The sequence below is a fragment of the Pithys albifrons genome, chromosome 33, assembly GCF_047495875.1.
Source record: "Pithys albifrons albifrons isolate INPA30051 chromosome 33, PitAlb_v1, whole genome shotgun sequence".
Lineage (NCBI taxonomy): Eukaryota > Metazoa > Chordata > Aves > Passeriformes > Thamnophilidae > Pithys > Pithys albifrons.
This window is the reverse complement of record NC_092490.1, coordinates 644,989-665,559: the sequence shown is the minus strand read 5'-3', so window position 1 is coordinate 665,559 and position 20,571 is coordinate 644,989. Positions and strand designations below refer to the sequence as shown.

The 20,571-nt window shown below is 47.4% G+C and overlaps 2 protein-coding genes across 2 annotated transcripts in view; one reads left to right on the top strand and one right to left on the bottom strand.

Annotated features, from left to right (window-relative positions):
• LOC139684162 (uncharacterized) overlaps window positions 1–20,571 on the top strand; it is a 1,455,962-nt gene that overhangs the window by 826,664 nt on the left and 608,727 nt on the right. The window contains 1 exon segment of the mRNA XM_071579763.1: window positions 18,749–19,420. Within this exon segment, the coding sequence (XP_071435864.1) occupies window positions 18,749–19,420 (672 nt within the window).
• The window catches only part of LOC139684161 (uncharacterized), a 1,434,678-nt gene that overhangs the window by 866,812 nt on the left and 547,295 nt on the right, over window positions 1–20,571 (bottom strand). The window contains 1 exon segment of the mRNA XM_071579762.1: window positions 5,104–5,818. Within this exon segment, the coding sequence (XP_071435863.1) occupies window positions 5,104–5,818 (715 nt within the window).

The window sequence follows — 20,571 nt, the reverse complement described above, 5'->3', positions numbered from 1 at the left end:
GGGCTGGGTTAAAGGTCTGGGCTTTTGTGGGTGAAAACCAAATTTTCTCTTTCTGCCATTGCATTTCTTGTAATATTGTCATTAAATTGTAACTCTGACTTACAATCTCCTTTGTGTTGCGTTCATTTCTCCTGCCAGTTTACCTTTAAACCAGCACACCTCCCCACCTGGGGCTTCAACCACCCTCTGGAAGGATCTGAGCTGTGACCACCACTGGGACAGGACCACAGACACCACTGGGTGAGGACCACTGGCTTGATTGCCAGTCCCAGCAGCACAGCCTGACTGCAGTGCTGACTCTCAAGGTTCCTGCCAGGGTTTTGGGGTGTGGGGAAGGTGAATCCTATGGAAGGGGGGCGATTCCGTCTCTGTGCTGTGGCCATGTGTGTTTTATGGGAGGAGGAGGCTGGGCACAAACTTGACTGGACAGAGTGGGCCGGGCTTGGGAAATTTCTCCTCATGAGTTGGTTTAGCCCAGTTTTCTGTGTATAGTTTTCCGCATTTCTTGTTGGTAAAGAGTGTTTGGTGTTTTTTTTTCCTCTTCTAGATGTATTTGTTCACTCTTTCTGCATTGCAGAAACCTTATTAAGGAATCCTAGGCATGGGACTTCTGTCCAAGATAACCCCTCCCCTCCAAATTGTCTGAAAGACCCTGATGTCTTTCTAGAGATAGATTTTAGCGCAGAAACCTCCAGTCAATGTGGTAACATGGGGTTTTTTCCCTCCCTAAAAGGATTTCTCATATCCAAACCTTGACAGGATGGAGCAGGAGGCCGCAGGGAAGAGGAAGATGCCCCAGTAGCCCCAGGCAGGTGAGGAGGAAGTCAGTGCCCCTTTGCCCCTCTCTTGTGCTGCATCTTCCAGCCCAGCATGGCCCCAGCTGCAGGACAACCCCGCTGCCGACACCGTGCAGGAGGAAAACTGTCACGATGCGGGAAACAAGAGACACTCAATGTGAGAATCAACAAGCTTCGATTTATTATCAAGAAACAGGCTCTTTTATGTCATAATGATAATTACTTCATACATATGATAATTAAGCTATACATAATATAATTCTAAGCTTATGATTGGATAACAAAGGTATGCAACCTTAAGACCCTTGATGTTAAACATTGCTAAACTTAAAGACGGCTTGTCTGCTCGCAGATCCTGCTTTAATGTTCTAAGATCCTGTTTTCAATGGCTCGTGGTTTCTGGTCGTTAATTCTGCTTCGTCTGCACAATGGTTGTGCTAAGTTCTACATTTTGTGGTCCGTGTACCAGAAATATCCAACTGTTCCATACCTACATGTCCCTTTTCAGCTAGCCATGACTCCACAGAAGAGAATAAAAAATTAAAACGCAAATCAAATACAAATTACACACAAAGTAAAAAAGGTAGCAAGAGCAAACAGAAAAATATTCTACTTCCCTAGAAAAGATAATAAACTGCTGGAGGGCCTTGGTCTCTTTCCAGGAGCTCTGAGCTTCACCCCAAGTCTTTGCTCATCCAGCAGGAAGAAGAAGGAAGACCCCTCCTCCCTCTCTTTTTCTATCTGAGATGATGTCAGAATATGGTAGGCAATATCATTGGCCTGTAGAAGTCTGGGGAAGTGTGATCCAGTCAGTCTGCCAGGCCTCCCTTTATTTCTTTTCCAGTCATCCTCCTCCAACCCAGAGAGGCTCCTCCTTTTCTAGGCTTGTGTAACTGCAGCACATTTCACATCCATGGATACCCTGTGCAACAGTGCCCCTGGCTAAGCCCACCGCTCAGCCACAAGCCCATCCATATATTTCATCTCTTCCTTGATGGCTCGAGGTGTCCAGGCCATGAAAAATTCCCTCTTGTGCTGCCAATGTCAAGGCGCCTGAGCCCCTTCAATGGCAGCAGTCTGAGCCACCTGATGGTTGTTCTGCTGTTCTTCAGGGGTCTGACTCTTGGGTACAGGAGCACCCCCATGACACACCTTCACAGCAGGTGCTCCACCCCGGCACAGATACCTTTGCCACAAGGGAGCAGCCCTGATGAGTTTCACCCTGTTCTGCCAGTTCTTCTGCTGCCATTGCTGCACCCACCCCACAGGGCATGTGGCATCATCATTAGTGGGAGCAGAGAAGGGATCTGCTGGAGTCCTGACCTCCAGTTTTAAGATGAGAAGTTGCAGGGAGCAGCCCCAGAGGTGCAGGGCAGCTGCCCGAGGTGATGACAGGACAGAGGGAGCTGTGCAGGCCTGGAGGGGCACAGGGGTTTGCCCTGTGCTGGCTCAGGAGCAGCTGGATGTGCCTCCTGCTGTGCCGGGGGTTGCATGTGTGTGCCCTGCTGGGCAGAGTGAGGAGCAGCTGCAGCTGCCCCTTGTGCCAGGGCTGTGTCTGCCTTTGGTGCTGGGTACAGAGAGGCCAATTGGGCTCCTCTTCTGGCGCCAGGGGTGGCAGGGTTGGGAAGTGCCCTCTGTGCTGCTGTTGAGTGCTGGGCAGGGCTGGCTGGTTCTGTGTGTGTGACAGTGTGTCCTGGGCCCTGAAGTGTCACAGTGTGCCCTGGGTTCCAGGTGCCCCTGCAGTGTCAAAGTGTCCCCTGGGTTCCAGAATGCCCTGCAGGGTCACAATGGCCCCTGGGAACCCTCAGGCCTGGCATTTATGTCCCTTGCAATATTGGGGCATTTTGGGGCACTAAAAGAGATGGAAGAGATTGAGCCATTGGAGAGTGTCCAAAGGAGGAAATCAAGATGGGCAAGGGCCTGCAGGGGATGTGTGTGAGGAGCAGCTGAGGGCACTTGGTGTGTTCAGCAGTACAAGAGGAGACAGAGGAGACACCTCATTGCAGGTACAACTTCCTGGGCAGGGGCAGAGGAAGGGCAGGCACTGATCTCTGCTCTGTGGGGACCAGGGACAGCAACCAGGGAATGGCCTGCAGTTGTGTCATGGCAGGGTTAGGTTAGATCTTAGAAAGAGGTTCTTCCTCCAGAGGGCGATGGGTACTGACCAGGCTCCCCAGGGCAGTGGGCACAGTCCCAAGGCTGCCAGAGCTTCAGGAGTGTTTGGATAAAGCTCTGGGGCACAGGGTGTGACTCTTGAGGATGGGCCTGTGCAGGGCTTAGGATTGGACTCCATGATCCTTCGGGGTCCCTTCCCCCTCATCACATTCTGGCATTCTGTTACACAATCTGGGCTGATCCCAGTGCACAAGGAGTCCCATACCCCCAAAAAATACTGTGGATGCTCCCAGTGTGGGGAGGGGTTCCAGCCCCACCCCAAGAGGTCTGGAGGAAGGGGAGGCACCCTCCTACCGGTCAGATGTCAATGAAATGTGGGTCCCCCACAAAGCCACTTCTAACACCTCAGAATTGGGGATTATAACCTCCCTCATACCCCAATGGAGTCATGGAGTCACTGCAACCCCCAGAATGAAGGTGGGGGGACTCCCAAGAGCCATTTAGAACCCCTAAACAAGATATAAAACAGCAGGATTTTTCCATCAATAGGGTCATCTCATCACCCTGATTGAAAGAGGGTCAACTCAGCCCAAGAAAAAGAGGAGCGAAACCCTCAAAAGATATTTAAAGCCCCCTGAACTGCTGCAAAGCAGCAGGATCCCCTCAGAAAGAGCTCCCTGTGTCCCTCTCTGTGGGTTCCCACTCTAAGTGCTGATGTCACAGGTCCCCCACACTCCCTCACATTACCCTCCTCAGGATAGGAGGGCAACACAGAAGCTCCCTCAGTTTTTGAACACACCACATCTCAAGTTTCCCAAATCCCATCCCATTCCCCTTCAAGTCCCATCCCAACCCTCCCAATTTGCATCCAAGCCCTCCCAACTTTATCCCATCCTCCCTGGGTTTGTAGCATCCCTTCTCCTGCTGGTGACTCCCCCTAAGTGGGTTCAAATTGGATTAAACAATTTTGTGATGGGATTGAGTCATTTCAAGTTGGCATGGAGCCATTTTGGGGTGGGATTGAGGTGTTATGAGCTGACAGATCAATCCCTCTCAGATATTGGACTGTAAAATGATGGAGAAATGTCAGTCGGTCTGGACACCTCCAGTTTTGAAGAAAACTCCCCCAAATCCCCACAGAACCCTGAAATCTTCCTGAATATCTTATAGAACCCCAAATTCCTGCCCGAATTCCCAAGAGAATGGTGGAAATTTAGATGTCTTTGTTAGATTTCTTTATTTAAACTTCAATTTCAGGTGATTTTAAGAGATGAAGATGAATCAAATAAAATATTTTAAAAAAACACAGAAAACCCGAATCATGTGAATGTATATGGGGTTGGGTTGGGTGGCCTTCAGAGAATTAGAATTATAGAATTATTTAGTTTGGAAAATATCTCAAACGCCATTCAGGATTGCTTTTGGCCACCTGAAGAACTAAGTGAGAGCAGGGGAGATTTTTATGTTCAAAAGTCAGCAAATCCCCCTTTCCAATGAATTTCACACATCAGTCTCTGTCCCCACGTGGGATGGTTCTGACTTAGCAAAATGCCAAGAAGCATTTCAGAGGAAAAGTCCCTCCTCCTCCCCCACCCTCCTCCCACCCCCAAAAAAACCCAACAAACAAACAGCAGATGATAGTTCAGGAGATTATGGTACATTAAACAGAATAGAGAGAAAAAGTAAAACCCAAATAAAATACAAACTACACACTAAGAATAAAAGCTAGCAAGAGCAATAAGAAAAAAATTGCAATTCCCTAGAAAAGATAATAAAATGCTGGAGGGCCTTGGTCTCTCCCCAGGAGCTCTGAGCTTCACCCCCAAGTCTTTGCTCATCCAGCAGGAAGAAGAAGGAAGACCCCTCCTCCCTCTCTTTGTCTATCTGAGATGACATCAGAATATGGTAGGCAATATGATTGGCTTTTAGAAGTCAACTGGCCTGACCTGGTTCAAGTCAGCTGATTGTCCAAGGTCTGCACTAGAAAACAAAGCCTAAATCTGGGCCTAACTAAACCCTTGACACCATGGATGTTCCTCCCCCTGTGTAAATTCAAGTGCCCACAGAGAACCAGGAGGATGAGAAGAACACCAGCCAGGTGTGTTCCTAACGTGGATCACTGGGAATGTGGTTCATGAGTTCTGTTCAAAACGTGGCTCTGGAGATGGGTGATGGAGTTGGAGCAGCAGACAAAGCTCTTCCCACATTTGGGGCATACACAGGGCTTCCCTTACTGGTGGGTGCGTTGGTGTCTGGTCAAGTTAGAGCTCTGGGTGAAGCTCTTCCCGCACTCGTCACAGCTGTATGGCCGCTCTCCAGTGTGGATACGCCGGTGGGTGATGAGGCTGGAGTTGACATTGAATCTCTTCCCGCAGTCGGTGCAGCGGAAAGGCCTCTCCCCTGTGTGTATGCGCTGATGTACAAGGAGAAGTGAGCTGGTCTGAAACCTCTTCCCACACTGGGAACACTCGTAGGGCCTCTCCCCGGTGTGGACCATCTGGTGGATGACAAGCTCAGAGTTCTGTCTAAAGCCTTTCCCACACTCCCTACATTGGTAAGGCCTCTCTCCAGTGTGGATACGCCGGTGAGTAATGAGGTTGGAGTTCTGATTGAATCTCTTTCCGCAGTCGGTGCAGCAGAAGGACCTCTCCCCCGTGTGTGTGCGCTGATGAACAAGAAGATTGGAGCTGGTCCGACACCTCTTCCCACACTCAGAACACTCGTAGGGATATTCCCCAGTGTGGATCTTCTTGTGTTGCTTAAGGGTGGAGCTCTGATTGAAGCTCTTCCCACATTCCTCACATGTGTAAGGCCGTTCCCCAGTGTGGATGTGCTGATGACGAATCAGATCTGAGCTCTGGCTGAATCTCTTCTCACATTCCAAGCACTTGTAGTGCTTCTCCCTTCTCTGAAGTTGCTGCTGCACCACCAGGTCAGAGCTCTGGCTCAATCTTTGACTGCCTTCCCCGGACACGTTCGGTGTTTCCTCCTCGGATGTCTCTTGGCTCGGCTTGGAGCTCCTCTTCCTGTGGGATCGCTGTGGTTTTTTCTCCCCAGTGACTTCCTGCACCGTGGCACTGTTCAAAACAGCCTCTACTGTGAAGTTCTGCCTGGGGTATTTGTCCTTTGTGCTCTCCATGCTCAGCTCGGGGCCTGGGGCAGGAAGGAACAAGGACACTCAGGGCATTTGCCTCCGGCCCACAGGGAAGGCCAAGGACATCCCCCCAAACCCGGCCCTGGCAGGACGGCGTCTGCAGCGGGGTTGTCCTGCAGCCGGGGCCATGCTGGGCTGGAAGATGCAGCACAAGAGAGGGGCAAAGGGGCACTGACTTCCTCCTCACCTGCCTGGGGCTCCCGGGGCATTCTCATCTTGCTCGCAGTCTCCTTCTGCATCCTTTCAATGTTTGGAAAGGAGAAATGCTGTTCTGGGGTAAAAAAACCAACATCTTAGCATACTGGTTGGGGGTTCCTACTCTCAAATCTATCTCTAGAAACACACCAGTGTCTCAGTTTGAGATAATTTGCAAGAGGGAGTCACCGTGGAGAGAAGTCTCCTGTCTGGGATTCCCTACTCAGGTGTCTGCAATGCAGAGAAAGTGGAGAAACACATCTTCTTTACCATGAAGAAATGCTGAAAACAACTCATAAACTGGGCTAAGCAAACTCAGGAGGAGAAACTTCCCAAGCCCAGCCCACTCTGTCCAGTCAAGTTAGTGCCCAGCCTCCCCCTCCCATAAAACACACATGGCCACAGCACAGAGACAGAATGGCCCCCCTTCCATAGGATTCACCTTCCCCACACCCCAAAACCCTGGCAGGAACCTTGAGAGTCAGCACTGCAGTCAGGCTGTGCTGCTGGGACAGGCAGTCAAGGCAGTGGTCCTCACCCAGTGGTGTCTGTGGTCCTGTCCCAGTGGTGGTCACAGCTCAGATCCTTCCAGAGGGTGGTGGAAGCTCCAAGTGGGGAGCTGTGCTGGTTTAAAGGGAAACTGGCAGGAGAAATGAACACAACACAAAGGAGATTATAAGTCAGAGTTACAATTTGATGAAAGTATTACAAGAAATGCAATGGCACAAAGTGAAAAATTGGGTTTAACCCACAAAAGCCCTACAGTATAACCCAGCCCCCTGGGGCACAAGCACAAAGGGGTTTCTTAGCCCCTGTGCTGAACCCTGTGTGGCTCCCCCAAGTCCAAAGGAAAAGTGCAAGGTGGCAAACCTGTTGGTGCAGCTGACAGTTGCAGTCTGGTGGAGAGTGGTGGTCACAGACTGGTTGAAGGTGGTGGTCTCCTCCTGTCGAGGTGTTGGTCCTCCTCTCAATCCAACGAATGTCCCCTGAGGTCTTCCCCCAGGATATGTACCCCAAGGAGCAGCCAGTCCCTCCCCCTGGGCGGGGAGTCACCCAATGGGTGATTAACTCTGGGAGTCAGGGGGTATTTTGGAACCCTTGATGGCCCATTAACAGCCACGCCCCCTCAGGCTGGGTGTCAAGGTGCTAACGACTCCCTGCAGGGGAGTTATCCCAGCTCTTATCTCACAGATGTCTTTCACACCCAGCTCCCAGCCTGAGGGGTCAGCTGTGCCCTGGGCAGCTGCTGCAAATGCTCAACTGTTAACAGTTTTTGGGAAATGAAGAGGGGGTGTGGAATACACAGCTTTGATCATTCACACAGGGATAAACTGGTCCCACCTACTAAACTAGGACATGTAAGACAATTTTTAATTTTTTATTTAAAATTTTCAGGTACACAATGAGCAGCATCAGTCAAGTTTTCTAATTGACTGAGGAGCCCTTTTCCTAAACTGTGTTCATCTGATAGAGTTTAAAATCCCTCATTTTTGATTTAGATTTATGGAATGATTCTCATTCAATTAGATGTTTTTTTTTAGGCCATCACCTACAGAATTGCTGTTGTGAATTATATTGATTATAGGAAAGCAGAAGAGAAGTAAATGGAAAGGAGAAATGAGAGCAAAAGTTATTTCTTTTTTTCAGTGTTCTCTGAATTTTTTATACTAGTTTTCTCTTTTTGTAGAAAGATTCAGTGTCCTCCCTCCTGTGAGGGATGGTAAACACTCATTAAACAATAAAATTATTCTGGCTGAGCAAAGGCAGAAGTGCAAGACCAAGCCTCAGCCTGCTGAGAGCTGAGGTTTGGCACTGGCTGTCATAGAATTCCATAGAGAAAATAATAACACTAATAATTTTGGGGTGGGATTGAGCCATTTTCAGTGGGATTGGGCTGCTTTGAGGAGACAGATCGACCCTTCTCAGCTTTTGGGGTGCAAAGGTGGCAGAGACTGGAATGTTGATGGTTCATGGCTCCAACACTCTCCAGCTGCAAAAGCAGTGGGTGTTTTGCTACCCATGGGCAAAGGAACCACCCAGGAGCAGAGGGGGGAACACCCACCCCTGGAGGGGACAGGCTGGGCTTGGAGCCAGGGAAGGAAAGTGGGATTTTTAGTCTTTTATATCACTACAGACAGGAACCAAAACTGCTCCAAACCTACTTTCCATGCACACAGAACTGTTCTAAACCCTACATCTACAGATATATTGATAAAGTAAATCTAATCTTCCCCATGGGGTGGATTAAACAGAACTTGGGTCATCCTCACCTTCAGGGCTCGGGTCAGGTGCTGGGCATGGGGGAAGCTTCTGGCAGCTGCTCACAGAACCCACCCCTGAAGCCCCCCCACTAACAAAACCTTGCCATGCAAACCCAATGCACTGCCCAGAATGGAACACCCAGAATGTGGGTCAGCTGGTCTGTGCCCAGCATGGATCACCTGGAATGTGGGTCAGCTGGTCTGTGCCCAGCATGGATCACCTGGAATGTGGGTCAGCAGGTCAGTGCCCAGCATGGATCACCTGGAATGTGGGTCAGCAGGTCAGTGCCCGGCATGGAACACCTGGAATGTGGGTCAGCAGGTCAGTGCCCAGCATGGATCACCGGGAACGTGGGTCACCAGGTCTCTGCTAAACAGGGCTCACAAGGAATTTTGGTTATCAAGTTTTAACCACTTTGTCCACTGATGCTTGAGGAGGTGTGAGCTGCTCTGAAATCTCTTTCCATATTCCAAGCACTCGCAGGGCAGTTCCCAATGTGGATGTGTTTCATCCACTTAAATACTGCAGAGAAAAACCCCAAATTAACAAAAAACAACAATACTTAAGGTTCAAAAATTTCCTCCAAAGAAAAGTAAAACTTTTACAAGTTAGTTTTTTATACCAAAACAGGTTTCTTTTTTTTTTTTGTATTGCCTTTATTTTCTCTTTTTTTTTTTTTTTTAATTGCTAGGAGGTGCAGAAAGAGCTACAAAAATGTTGGGGAAAAGCCAAGGTTGCTTTTAGAAGCAAAGAAAAACCTCACCACCAGAAGCTGCATTTTGGTGAGATACTCTGTGGGGGAAAACAGTTTCTACCTTTTTTTTTTCCTTCTGTTTCTCTGGTGCCTGTGATAGATATCTCTGGCCCCAGGATGCCTGGACTGCTGTCTTTGGATATGTAGAGTTGTTCCTCAGGAGAAGCTGTTTTTTAGCCTTTCTGGGCTGAGCAAAGTCTGGTCCTCATGAGGAGGTGAGAGGGAGGGAAGTAGGGAGAGATTTTCCCATAGGGTTACCAGTTTGCTCTCTTTAATATTCCCTCCCTGAATTTTCAAAAGTCCTTCTTTGTGTCCAGGAGTGTTTGGATGATGGTCTGGGGCACAGGGTTTAAAGGTTATGCTGTAAGGCAGGAATGGGATATTTTTAGAGTCTTTGATGGTGTGAGTCATTGCAGCTGCCTATTGTTCCAGCCCCTAATGGCCCATTAGCAGACATGAGCCCTCAGGGTGGGTGTGAATGTGTTGATGCCTCCCCAGGGGGGAGTTATCACACCTGAGTCATTGATGTTAAGACAGAAACATTCCTGTGCCTCCGAGGGTACTCAAACACCCATCTTGTAGCCTGAGGTCTTGGGTGGACCAGGAGTTAAACCGATAAATGTATAAATTTGTTTTTTTCACATCTCCCAAAATGCACCTCTGTTCCTTGTCTATCAACCTACCTGGGAATCTTTCACACGTGGAAGTCATTTTCAACCTTCATTTTAGAAGTTCTCTGTGGTCCCAAATATAGACTTGTAACTCTTGCATATGGGCTGGAGTTCTTCCATCATCTTCTTTGGCAATGAAATGCAAGTTAAAAGATTCTAAGGCTTAGTGAATAAAGCAGCAGTCTGTCACCTGGGGACTGATTCCTTAGTTCAACATTGCTTTATGTGATAACTTTCCTATTTGTGTGTTTCTGAGCAGAGAAGAATTTGAGTGACCTGAAACTGCTGTACTATGTCTTGGATAAAAGAAGTTTTGTTCTGGAGCCTGAAAATTCAAGTCAGGATTTAAAAGAACACACATTCCTGAAGAATAGATCTATACATGAATTTGTTTAGAAATCCTTGTCTTGATTTTTAAACTGCATCTGGGTTGAATGATACAGCTTTGAGGCCAAGATGTTTACCCACAGGTCCATTTGCTGATCTCTTTCATTCAGTGGTTTGCAAGAGAGGAGACTGATGACTGCTACGACATGTGTTTGTTGCCAAAGGAATGAGCCTGGCACAACCAGCACTGTACTCACCTTGGTTTTCTCCTTAGTTTTCTTCAATGGTCATTAAAAAGTGTTAAAAAAGAGGATTATTGATGAGATTTCAAACTAAAAGCACAGAAAATGTGCCGGTGTGCCCTGGGCAGCTGCTGCAAATGTTCCATTATTAACAGTTCATCAGAATTGCCACAGAGTGTGCAGAATCCACAGTTTGGTTTATCCTAACATAGTCCTAATTCGTCACAGCACCTGTAACTGGGCCAGTGTATTCATCCATTGGACTCTCCGTTTTGCTGGATCCTCACCCCAGAGAAGACCAGAAAACCAGGACGTGCTGTTATTTTGGTGCAGTGAGAGCAGCGTTATGTTCTTGCCCCAAAGTGCCTTTGACAGCAGCAAAGTTTCCTCTGAGGGACCTGTGGAGACTGAGGGCTCTTCTGTAGGGAGTCCTGAAATCTGGGAAACTTTGCCTCAGCTTTTCTCTGAGGGAGGTTTTGTGTTTCCTTCTGCAGGAGCTTTTACAGTGCATGGCCCTCGTGGACAGCCAATGGAAAGAAAATATTTTGTTTTCCTTTCTTTAAAATTTTCTTAGTTACTCTTCTGTGCTGGGGTGGAGTTGGCAGGAGAAAATGTGGGGAATGAAGGAGTGGTTACACAGAAATCTGAAATAATCCTGTCTTTGCAATATTGAGGCAAAATAATTGTATTTTCAGATAAAGGGAAAAATTAGGCCAAAATGCTGCAGTGGGAGCATTGCTTGCTGCTGAGCTCCAAGACAGGCTGCAAATGGTGGCACTGCTTTGCTGCTGAGCATGGGCATGTATGAGAGATTCAGGTGGAGCTTTGGAAGGTGCAGAAGAGAGGGAGAATCTTTCAGGGAGATTTCCAGGATGTAGAACCCGTAACAAAGCCTTGTAACTCAAACTTCCTGTGTTCAGGGGAGGAGCTGAGAGACAGTGAGCCAGTCTGTTGTTGTGAGAAAGAGCAAAACATCAGGTTTGCATTGACAGCTGATGATGAGGAAGGAGCAGATTGACCCTTAATTAAAGCTGAAACAACCACTGCGTGCCAGGGTCAGCAAAGTGCTGCTAAACTGGCACCGTGTGTGGCTCCCAAGATATCAAAGCCTGGCCCTGGATCAGGGGAGATGGAAATCCAGTCACTATTAATGCAGTGGGATGCTGAGGGACTGGAGCCACTTCCCAGGTGGCACAAAGTTAAACCACTGGAGCAAAAGGAGCACGTGTTATCTGCCCAACTGATAAGGTCAGTTCATGGCTCCAGGGTGAGGAGCAGAAACCTCCTAAAAACCCTCAAAGTGACCCAGCACAAGGGGCAGCTCTTCCTGAATTTTTACAAGCAGTCTCACTGCCTCTGAACAGGAAATTAATGGGAGGAGACCCCCTGAAAAGATGGGGCAAACAACAACAGCAGTGCAGGGAGCACTGCATGGAAGAGGAGTTAAAACTCCACCTGAGAGATCCCCAGTTCATGCAGTTGAACCACCTGATTCACTAAGGAGTAGCTTTTTGGGTGAAGTTTGTTTAGTTTTCTATTTCCAGGAATTCCAGCACTCCCAACTGAAGATCAAAGGAACCAGCTGGGACTGGGGGAACTGCCAGCAGATGTGCAGAAGAAGGCTCACAGAAAGCAGCCAAGGGGTGATGAGCATCTTTCCCTCAGGATGTGTCACCTTGGGACTGTCAGCATTTCAGACTCAAGTCGTTGCTTCAGGAGCATTATCCCAGCCTGTGTTAAAATAATCAGTCTCTAGTGAGTGAAATTTCCACTTCTCTTTTTATAGTGACCTGCCAACAGCAGAGATGGACCTGAGTGGAAGAAACAAAAATTTATTTTTCCCGTAATTATTATTAAATAATATTTCTTGTGGTTTGTTTGTGTTTTCATTGAGAGGGATTCATTGGGAGATCAAATATTAGAAGGACTTTCTAAAAAAACCAATTTTATTAATTCTTATTTAATTTTGCTATATTTTTTGCTTTACTAAGAATGAAAGAATGAAGTGGAATAATCTCTTTGTCTGCTCTTATGGAGAAATACTTTAAATTCAACCACTTGAGAACTAAAACAGACAACCCATTTTAATTTGTCATTTGGTACAAGAGTTTTTGCATGTTTGAAATCATACAAATATGTCTCAACCTTCCCAGAATTCTTCCTCAGAAAATTTTGGATTCATTGTTGTGATAATTTGTCTAAATCTTACAGAGATTTTGGCATGTGAACTAAAAGATCTTAACAGAATAAAAGAAACTATTCCATGGGAAATGGTTCAGACCCCCTTCCTAAATCAGAAGGAGTTTCAGCTTTGGACTGAAAATGGGACATGGATAAAATACAGGAAAACCTTTTCCCAGCTCCCATGACCTGTGACCAGTTTAGGAAATACTTGCACTCTGCACCACTGACATTTCTCAGTTGTGGGTGCAGCTTTGTGGAACATTAATTGGAAAGGAATGTTGTGAAGATAAATTGTGACAGAGAAGAAAATCCCAGAAAATCCGACCTGGACTCTGTTTTGGGGGACCCTCAGCACCAAGGAGACAGCAGATCCAGAGCCACAGGACACCACTGGGTTCCATGGAGTGGGGATACATTTCCTGTTTTAACTTTTCTCTGTCACCCTCTTTCTCTTCCCCTCTACTTTTTCATATTTCTTTCTATTTCTCTTTCTTTGCCTCACATTTACTCTTAAATAAAATCCACACTCTTGACTTTGGCATCTGATTCTTTTTGCACCTTAATTTGGGCAGAGACATTTCTAACAATTTTAATAACTGGATGATAACCCCAATCAGAGCCCCTTCACAGCACAGATGGAGAGAAAGTCCCCACAGTGCACCTGAGAGGTGTGTCAGGGGAAACCGTGTGGATCAGTCCTGTCTCAAGCAAAGGCAAACCCATCTGTGGGATTGATTTTGCTCAAGGACAAAGTTGCACTTGGTGGGTAATTCAGAAAAATGGGGAAACATGGTGTGTACCTGAAGAGGACCTATTTGTGGTGTAAAACTGCCTGTTCCATTGTTCCTATTTGTGTATAATATTGGATATAGAGGTGCAGAGTTAATGTGTTATTCAGGGCATACTGGGGAAAAGGGAAAAAAAAGAAAAGGGAATAGAGTGGTGGAAAATGTCCTGGGTGACACAAAACTTCTGATATCCTCCTTCTCTTTCCTCTGTTCCCCAAAATTCCTGCTAATTGGGAGTGGGAGGGGAATTTGAGATTAAATAAGGGTGGTCCTGTTCTCCTGGCAGAAGAATGTGTGCCCAGGTGTGAAAGGCTGGAATGCTGATGACTCAGACAGTGCAGGTGGAGCTGATGATGTGCAAAGTGACCCCCAAGGTTGTGAGGGTGTGCACACCTGCCAGCTCAGGCTCCAGGTAGGTGTGTTTTCCTTGGCCTTGCACAGGGACTGAGCTGTGATAACTCCCCCCTGGGAGCACTGAGACAATTCCCACACATGGCCTGGAGATTTTCACCTCTGCTAATGGGCCATCATGGATCCAACCTATTTTTTCTCTGCATCTTTTAATAACAGGATCATTTCAGATTTCTGTGTAACCACTCCTTCATTCTCCACATTTTCTCCTGACACATCCGCCCCAGGGGCAGAAGGCTGGCTAAAAATTTTTTAAAGGACAACAAAATATTTTCTTTCCAATGGCTGCACAGCACAGCCATGTTCTCCAAAAGTTCCTGCGGAAGGAATCTCAAATCCTCCCTCAGAGAGAAGCTGAGACAAATTTTCCAAGACTCTAGCAGTCCCTACAGAAGACAAGGAACAGAGCTGCATTTTGGAAGATGTGAAAAAATTCCAGATTTATACATTTATCAGTATAAATACAGAGCCCACCCAAGCCCTGAGGCTACAAGCTGGGTGTGAGAGAACCCTGGGAGGCACAGGAATGTTTGTGTCTTCACACCAATGAGTCACCTGTGATAACTCCCCTCTGGGGAGGCATCAACACATTCACACCCACCCTGAGGGCTCATTTCTGCTAATGGGCCATTAGGGGCTGGAACAATAGGCAGCTCCAATGACTCACACCATCAAAGACTCCAAAAATATCCCAGGATTTACAGGGTCAAACCACCCATTGTGGAAGTCCCCACCCTGGGTGAGGTGCAGGGCATTCCCACTTGAACCTGAGCATGTCAAATCTTCAGGGATTGGCATTTCTGGTATCACTATTTGTATCCAGAGAGGGACTAAGACTTTAACAGAACTGCAACAGCCACTCTTGACCAGACTGTGACCATCATCCTCACCAAAAGGTTTCCTTTCCTTTGACTGTGAATTCAGGGATACCACGTGGCACTCAGCACAGGGGCAATTGAAGACCATAATGTTCATGCCCCAGCGGGATGGGTTATACAATTGGTTTATTGAGGGCTGAAACAAGTTTTTCTCTGTATCATTGAATTATTGTAATCTTTCTAGTAAATTGCATCTCCAACTTAGAACTTTCTTGACTCAGGATAATTTCTCCCTTACAGCATAACCTTTACCCCTGTGCCCCAGAGCATCATCCAAACACCCCTGGACTCAGAGAAGGACTTTTGAAAATTCAGGGAGGGAAAATGAAAGAGAGCAAAGTGGTAACCCCATGGGAAAAGCTCTCCCTACTTCCCCCTCTCTCACCTCTTCATGAGGACCAAACTTTGCGCAGCCCAGAAAGGGTAAAAAACAGCTTCTCCTGAGCAACAGCTCTACGTTTCCAAAGACAGAATTCCAAGTCTCTTGGGGCAAGAGATATCTACCACAAGTGTCAGAGAAAGAGAAGAAAAAAAAAAGGTAGAAACTGTTCTCCCCCACAGGGTATGTCATCAAAAAAGGAGCTTCTGGTGGTAAGATTTTTCTTTGCTTCTCAAAGAAACCTTGGCTTTTCCCCAACATTTTTGTAGCTCTTTCTGCAACTCTAATTAATTAAATAAAAAATAGAGGAGAGAAAAGAAAAAGCAAAACAAACAAGAAAAAACCAGTTTTGGTATAAACAACTAACTTGGAAAAGTTTTTATTTTGTTTGGGGAAAATATTTGAACCTGAAGTGTTGGGTTTTCTTTTTCTCTGCAGTATTTAAGCGAATGAAACACATCCACATTGGGAATTGCCCTGCAAGTACTTGGAATATGGAAAGAGGTTTCAGAGCAGCTCACACCTCCTCAAGCATCAGTGGACAAAGTGGTTAAAGACTTGATAAAAAGTATTCCTTGTGAGCCCTGTTTAGCAGAGACCTGGTGACACATGTTCCAGCTGATCCATGCTGGGCACAGACCTGGTGACCCACGTTCCAGGTGATCCATGCTGGGCACTGACCTGCTGACCCACGTTCCAGGTGATCCATGCTGGGCACAGACCAGCTGACCCACATTCTGGGTGTTCCATGCTGGGCAGTGCATTGGGTTTGCATGGCCAGGTTTTGGTAGTGGGGGGGCTGAAGGGGTGGGTTCTATGAGCAGCTGTCAGAAGGTTCCCCCTTGTGCAGAACCTGACCTGACCCCTGAATGTGAGGGTGACCCAAGTTCTTTTTAATCCACCCCATGGGGAAGATTAGATTTCCTTTTTCAACATATCTCTAGATGTAGGGTTTAGAACAGTTTTGTGTGCATGGAAAGCAAGTTTGGAGCAGTTTTAGTTCTTAAGTGATATAAAAGCATAAAAATCCCACTTTCCTTCCCTGGATCCAGGCCCAGCCTGTCCCCTCCAGGGGTGGGTGTTCCACCCTCTGCTCCTGGGTGGTTCCTTTGCCCATGGGTAGCAAAGCACCCACTGCTTTTGCAGCTGGAGAGTGTTGGAGCCCTGAACCATCAACATTCCACTCTCTCGCAGCTTTGCACCCCAAAAGCTGAGAAGGGTCGATCTGTCTCCTCAAAGCAGCCCAATCCCACTGAAAATGGCTCAATCCCACCCCAAAATTATTAGTGTTCCTATTTTCTCTATGGAATTCTGGGGCATCCAGTGGCAAACCTCAGCTCTCAGCAGGCTGAGGCTTGGTCTTGCACTTCTGCCTTTGCTCAGCCAGAATATTTTTTGTGTTTAATGAGTGTTTACGTTCCCTCACAGGAGGGAGGACACTGAACCCTTCCACAAATACAGAAAACTACTATAAAATATTCAGAGAACACTGAAAAAAATAAATAACTTTTGCTCTCATTTGTCTTTCCATTTACTTCTCTTCTGCTTTCCTATAATCAATGTTATCCACAACAGCAATTCTGTAGGTGATGGCCTAAATAAAGCACCTAATTGAATGAGAATCATTCCATAAAACTAAATAATAAATGAGGGATTTGAAACTCTCTCAGATGAGCACAGTTTAGGAAAAGGGCTCCTCAGTCACTTAGAACACTTGGCTGATGCTGCTCATTGTGTACCTGAAATCCTTAAATAAATAATAAAAATTCACCTACATGCCCTAGCTCAGCAGGTGGGACCAGTTTATCCCTGTGTGGATGATCAAAGCTGTGTATTCCACACCCTCTATTCATTTCCCAGAAACTGTTAACAGTGGAGCATTTGCAGCAGCTGCCCAGGGCACAGCTGACCCCTCAGGCTGGGAGCTGGGTGGGAAAGACATCTGTGAGATAAGAGCTGGGATAACTCCCCTGCAGGGAGTCATTAGGACTTGACACCCAGCCTGAGGGGGCGTGGCTGCTAATGGGCCATCAAGGGTTCCAAAATACCCCCTGACTCCCAGAGTTAATCACCCATTGTGTGACTCCCCGCCCAGGGGGAGGGACTGGCTGCTCCCTGGGGTACATAATCTTGGGGGAAGACCTCAGGGGACACTCGTTGGATTGAGAGGAGGACCAACACCTCGACAGGAGGAGACCACCACCTTCAACCAGTCTGTGACCACCACTCTCCACCAGACTGTAACTGTCAGCTGCTCCAACAGGTTTGCCACTTTGGACTTTTCCTTTGGACTTGGGGGAGACACACAGGGTTCAGCACAGGGTCTAACAAACACCTTTGTGCTTTTGCTCCAGGGGGCTGGGTTATACTGCTGAGGTTTTGTGAGTTAAAACGAATTTTTCTCTTTGTGCCATTGCATTTCTTGTAATACTTTCATCAAATTGTAACTCTGACTTACAATCTCCTTTGTGTTGTGTTCATTTCTCCTGCCAGTTTACCTTTAAACCAGCACACCTCCCCACTTGGGGCTTCCACCACCCTCTGGAAGGACCTGAGCTGTGACCACCACTGGGACAGGACCACAGACACCACTGGGTAGGGACCACTGGTTTGACTGCCTGTCCCAGCAGCACAGCCTGACTGCAGTGCTGACTCTCAAGGTTCCTGCCAGGGTTTTGGGGTGTGGAGAAGGTGAATCCTATGGAAGGGGGGCCATTCTGTCTCTGTGCTGTGGCCATGTGTGTTTTATGGGAGGGGGAGGCTGGGCCCTAACCTGACTGGACAGAGTGGGCTGGGCTTGGGAAGTTTCTCCTCCTGAGTTTGTTTAGCCCAGTTTATGAGTTGTTTTCAGTATTTCTTCTTGGTAAAGAGTTAGGGGTTTTCCGCCTTCCATTTTGATGTATTTGTTCACTTTCTCTGCATTGCAGACACCTGAGTAGGGAATCCTGGGCAGGAGACTTCCCTCCAGAATGACTCCCCATTGCAATTTATCTCAACTGAGACACTGGTTTGTTTCTAGAGATAGATTTGAGAGTAGAAACCCCCAACCAATGTGCTAACATGTTGGTTTTTTACCCCAAGAACAGGATTTCTCCTTTCCAAACGTTGACAGGATGCAGAAGGAGGCTGTGAGGAAGATGAGAATGCCCTGGGAGCCCCAGGCAGGTGAGGAGAAAGTTGGTGCCCCTTTGCCCCTTTCTTGTCCTGCATCTTCCAGCCCAGCATGGCCCCGGCTGCAGGACAACCCCGCTGCCAACGCCGTCCTGCCGGGGCCAGGTTTGGAGGGATGTTCTTGGCCTTCCCTGTGGGCCGGAGGCAAATGCCCTGAGTGTCCTTGTTCCTTCCTGCCCCAGGCCTAGAGCTGAGCATGGAGGACAAATCTCCACAGCAGAACTTCACGGCAGAGGCTGTTTTTAACAGCTCCATGGTGCAGGAAGTCACTGGGAAAGAAAAGCCACAGGGATCCTACAGGAAGAGGAGCTCCAAGCCGAGACCAGAGACGTCCGAAGAGGAAACACCCAACCTGTCCTGGGAAGGCAGTCAAAGATTGAGCCAGAACTCTGACCTGGTGGTGCAGCAGCAGCTTCAGAGAAGGGAGAAGCGCTACAAGTGCTTGGAATGTGGGAAGAGCTTCAGCCAGAGCTCAGATCTGATTTGTCATCAGCACATCCACACTGGGGAACGGCCTTATACATGTGAGGAATGTGGAAAGAGCTTCAATCACAGATCTAACCTTAAGCACCACAAGAGGATCCACACTGGGGAATATCCCTATGAGTGTTCTGAGTGTGGGAAGAGGTGTCGGACCAGATCCAATCTCCTCGTTCATCAGCGCACACACACGGGGGAGAGGCCCTTCCCCTGCACCGATTGCGGGAGGAGATTCAATGTCAAGTCCAGCCTCATCAGACACCGGCGTATCCACACGGGAGAGTGGCCTTATCTTTGTGGGGAGTGTGGGAAAAGCTTTAGGCAGAACTCTGAGCTTGTCATCCACCAGATGATCCACACTGGGGAGAGGCCCTATGAGTGTTCCGAGTGTGGGAAGAGGTTTCAGACAAGCTCAGCTCTCCTTGTACATCAGCGCATACACACAGGGGAGAGGCCTTTCCGCTGCACTGACTGCGGGAAGAGATTCAACCGCAACTCCAACCTCATCACCCACCGGCGTATCCACACTGGAGAGCGGCCTTACAAGTGTGACGAGTGCGGGAAGAGCTTCACCCACAGCTCTCACTTGACCAGACACCAACGCACCCATCAGTAAGGGAAGCCCTGTGCGTCCCCCAAATGTGGGAAGAGCTTTGTCTGCTGCTCCAACTCCATCACCCATCTCCAGAGCCACGTTTTGAACAGAACTGCTGAACCACATTCCCAGTGATCCACGTTAGGAACACACCTGGCTGGTGTTCTCCTCATCCTCCTGGTTCTCTGTGGGCACTTGAATTTACACAGGGGGAGGAACATCCATGGTGTCAAGGGTTTAGTTAGGCCCAGATTTAGGCTTTCTTTTCTAGTGCAGGCCTTGGACAATCAGCTGAGTTGAACCAGGTCAGGCCAGTTGACTTCTACAGACCAATGATATTGCCTACCATATTCTGATGTCATCTCTGAGAGAAAAAGAGAGGGAGGAGGAGTCTTCCTTCTTCTTCCTGCTGGATGAGCAAAGACTTGGGGTGAAGCTCAGAGCTCCTGGGGAGAGACCAAGGCCCTCCAGCATTTTATTATCTTTTCTAGGGAATTGCAATTTTTTTCTTATTGCTCTTGCTAGCTTTTATTCTTAGTGTGTAGTGTGTATTTTATTTGGGTTTTACTTTTTCTCTCTATTCTGTTTAACATACGATAATCTACTGAACTATCATCTGCTGTTTGTTTGTTGGGTTTTTTTTTGAGGTGGGAGGAGGGTGGGGGAGGAGGAGGGACTTTTCCTCTGAAATGCTTAATTGGCATTTTGCTAAGTCAGAACCATCCCACGTGGGGACAGAGACTGATGTGTGAAATTCATTGGGAAGGGGGATTTGCTGACTTTTGAACATAAAAATCTCCCCTGCTCTCACTTAGTTCTTCTGGTGGCCAAAAGCAATCCTGAATGGGGTTTGAGATATTTTCCAAACTAAATAATTCTATAATTCTAATTCTCTAAAGGCCACCCAACTCAACCCCATATACATTCACATGATTCGGGTTTTTTGTGTTTTTTTTTTTAAATATTTTATTTGATTCATCTCCATCTCTTAAAATCACCTGAAATTGAAGTTTAAATAAAGAGATCTAACAAAGACATCTAAATTTCCATCATTCTCTTGGGAATTCGGGCAGGAATTTGGGGATCAAAGGGATATTCAGGAAGATTTCAGGGTTCTGTGGGGATTTGGGGTTTTTTTCTCCAAACTGGAGGTGTCCAGACCGACTGA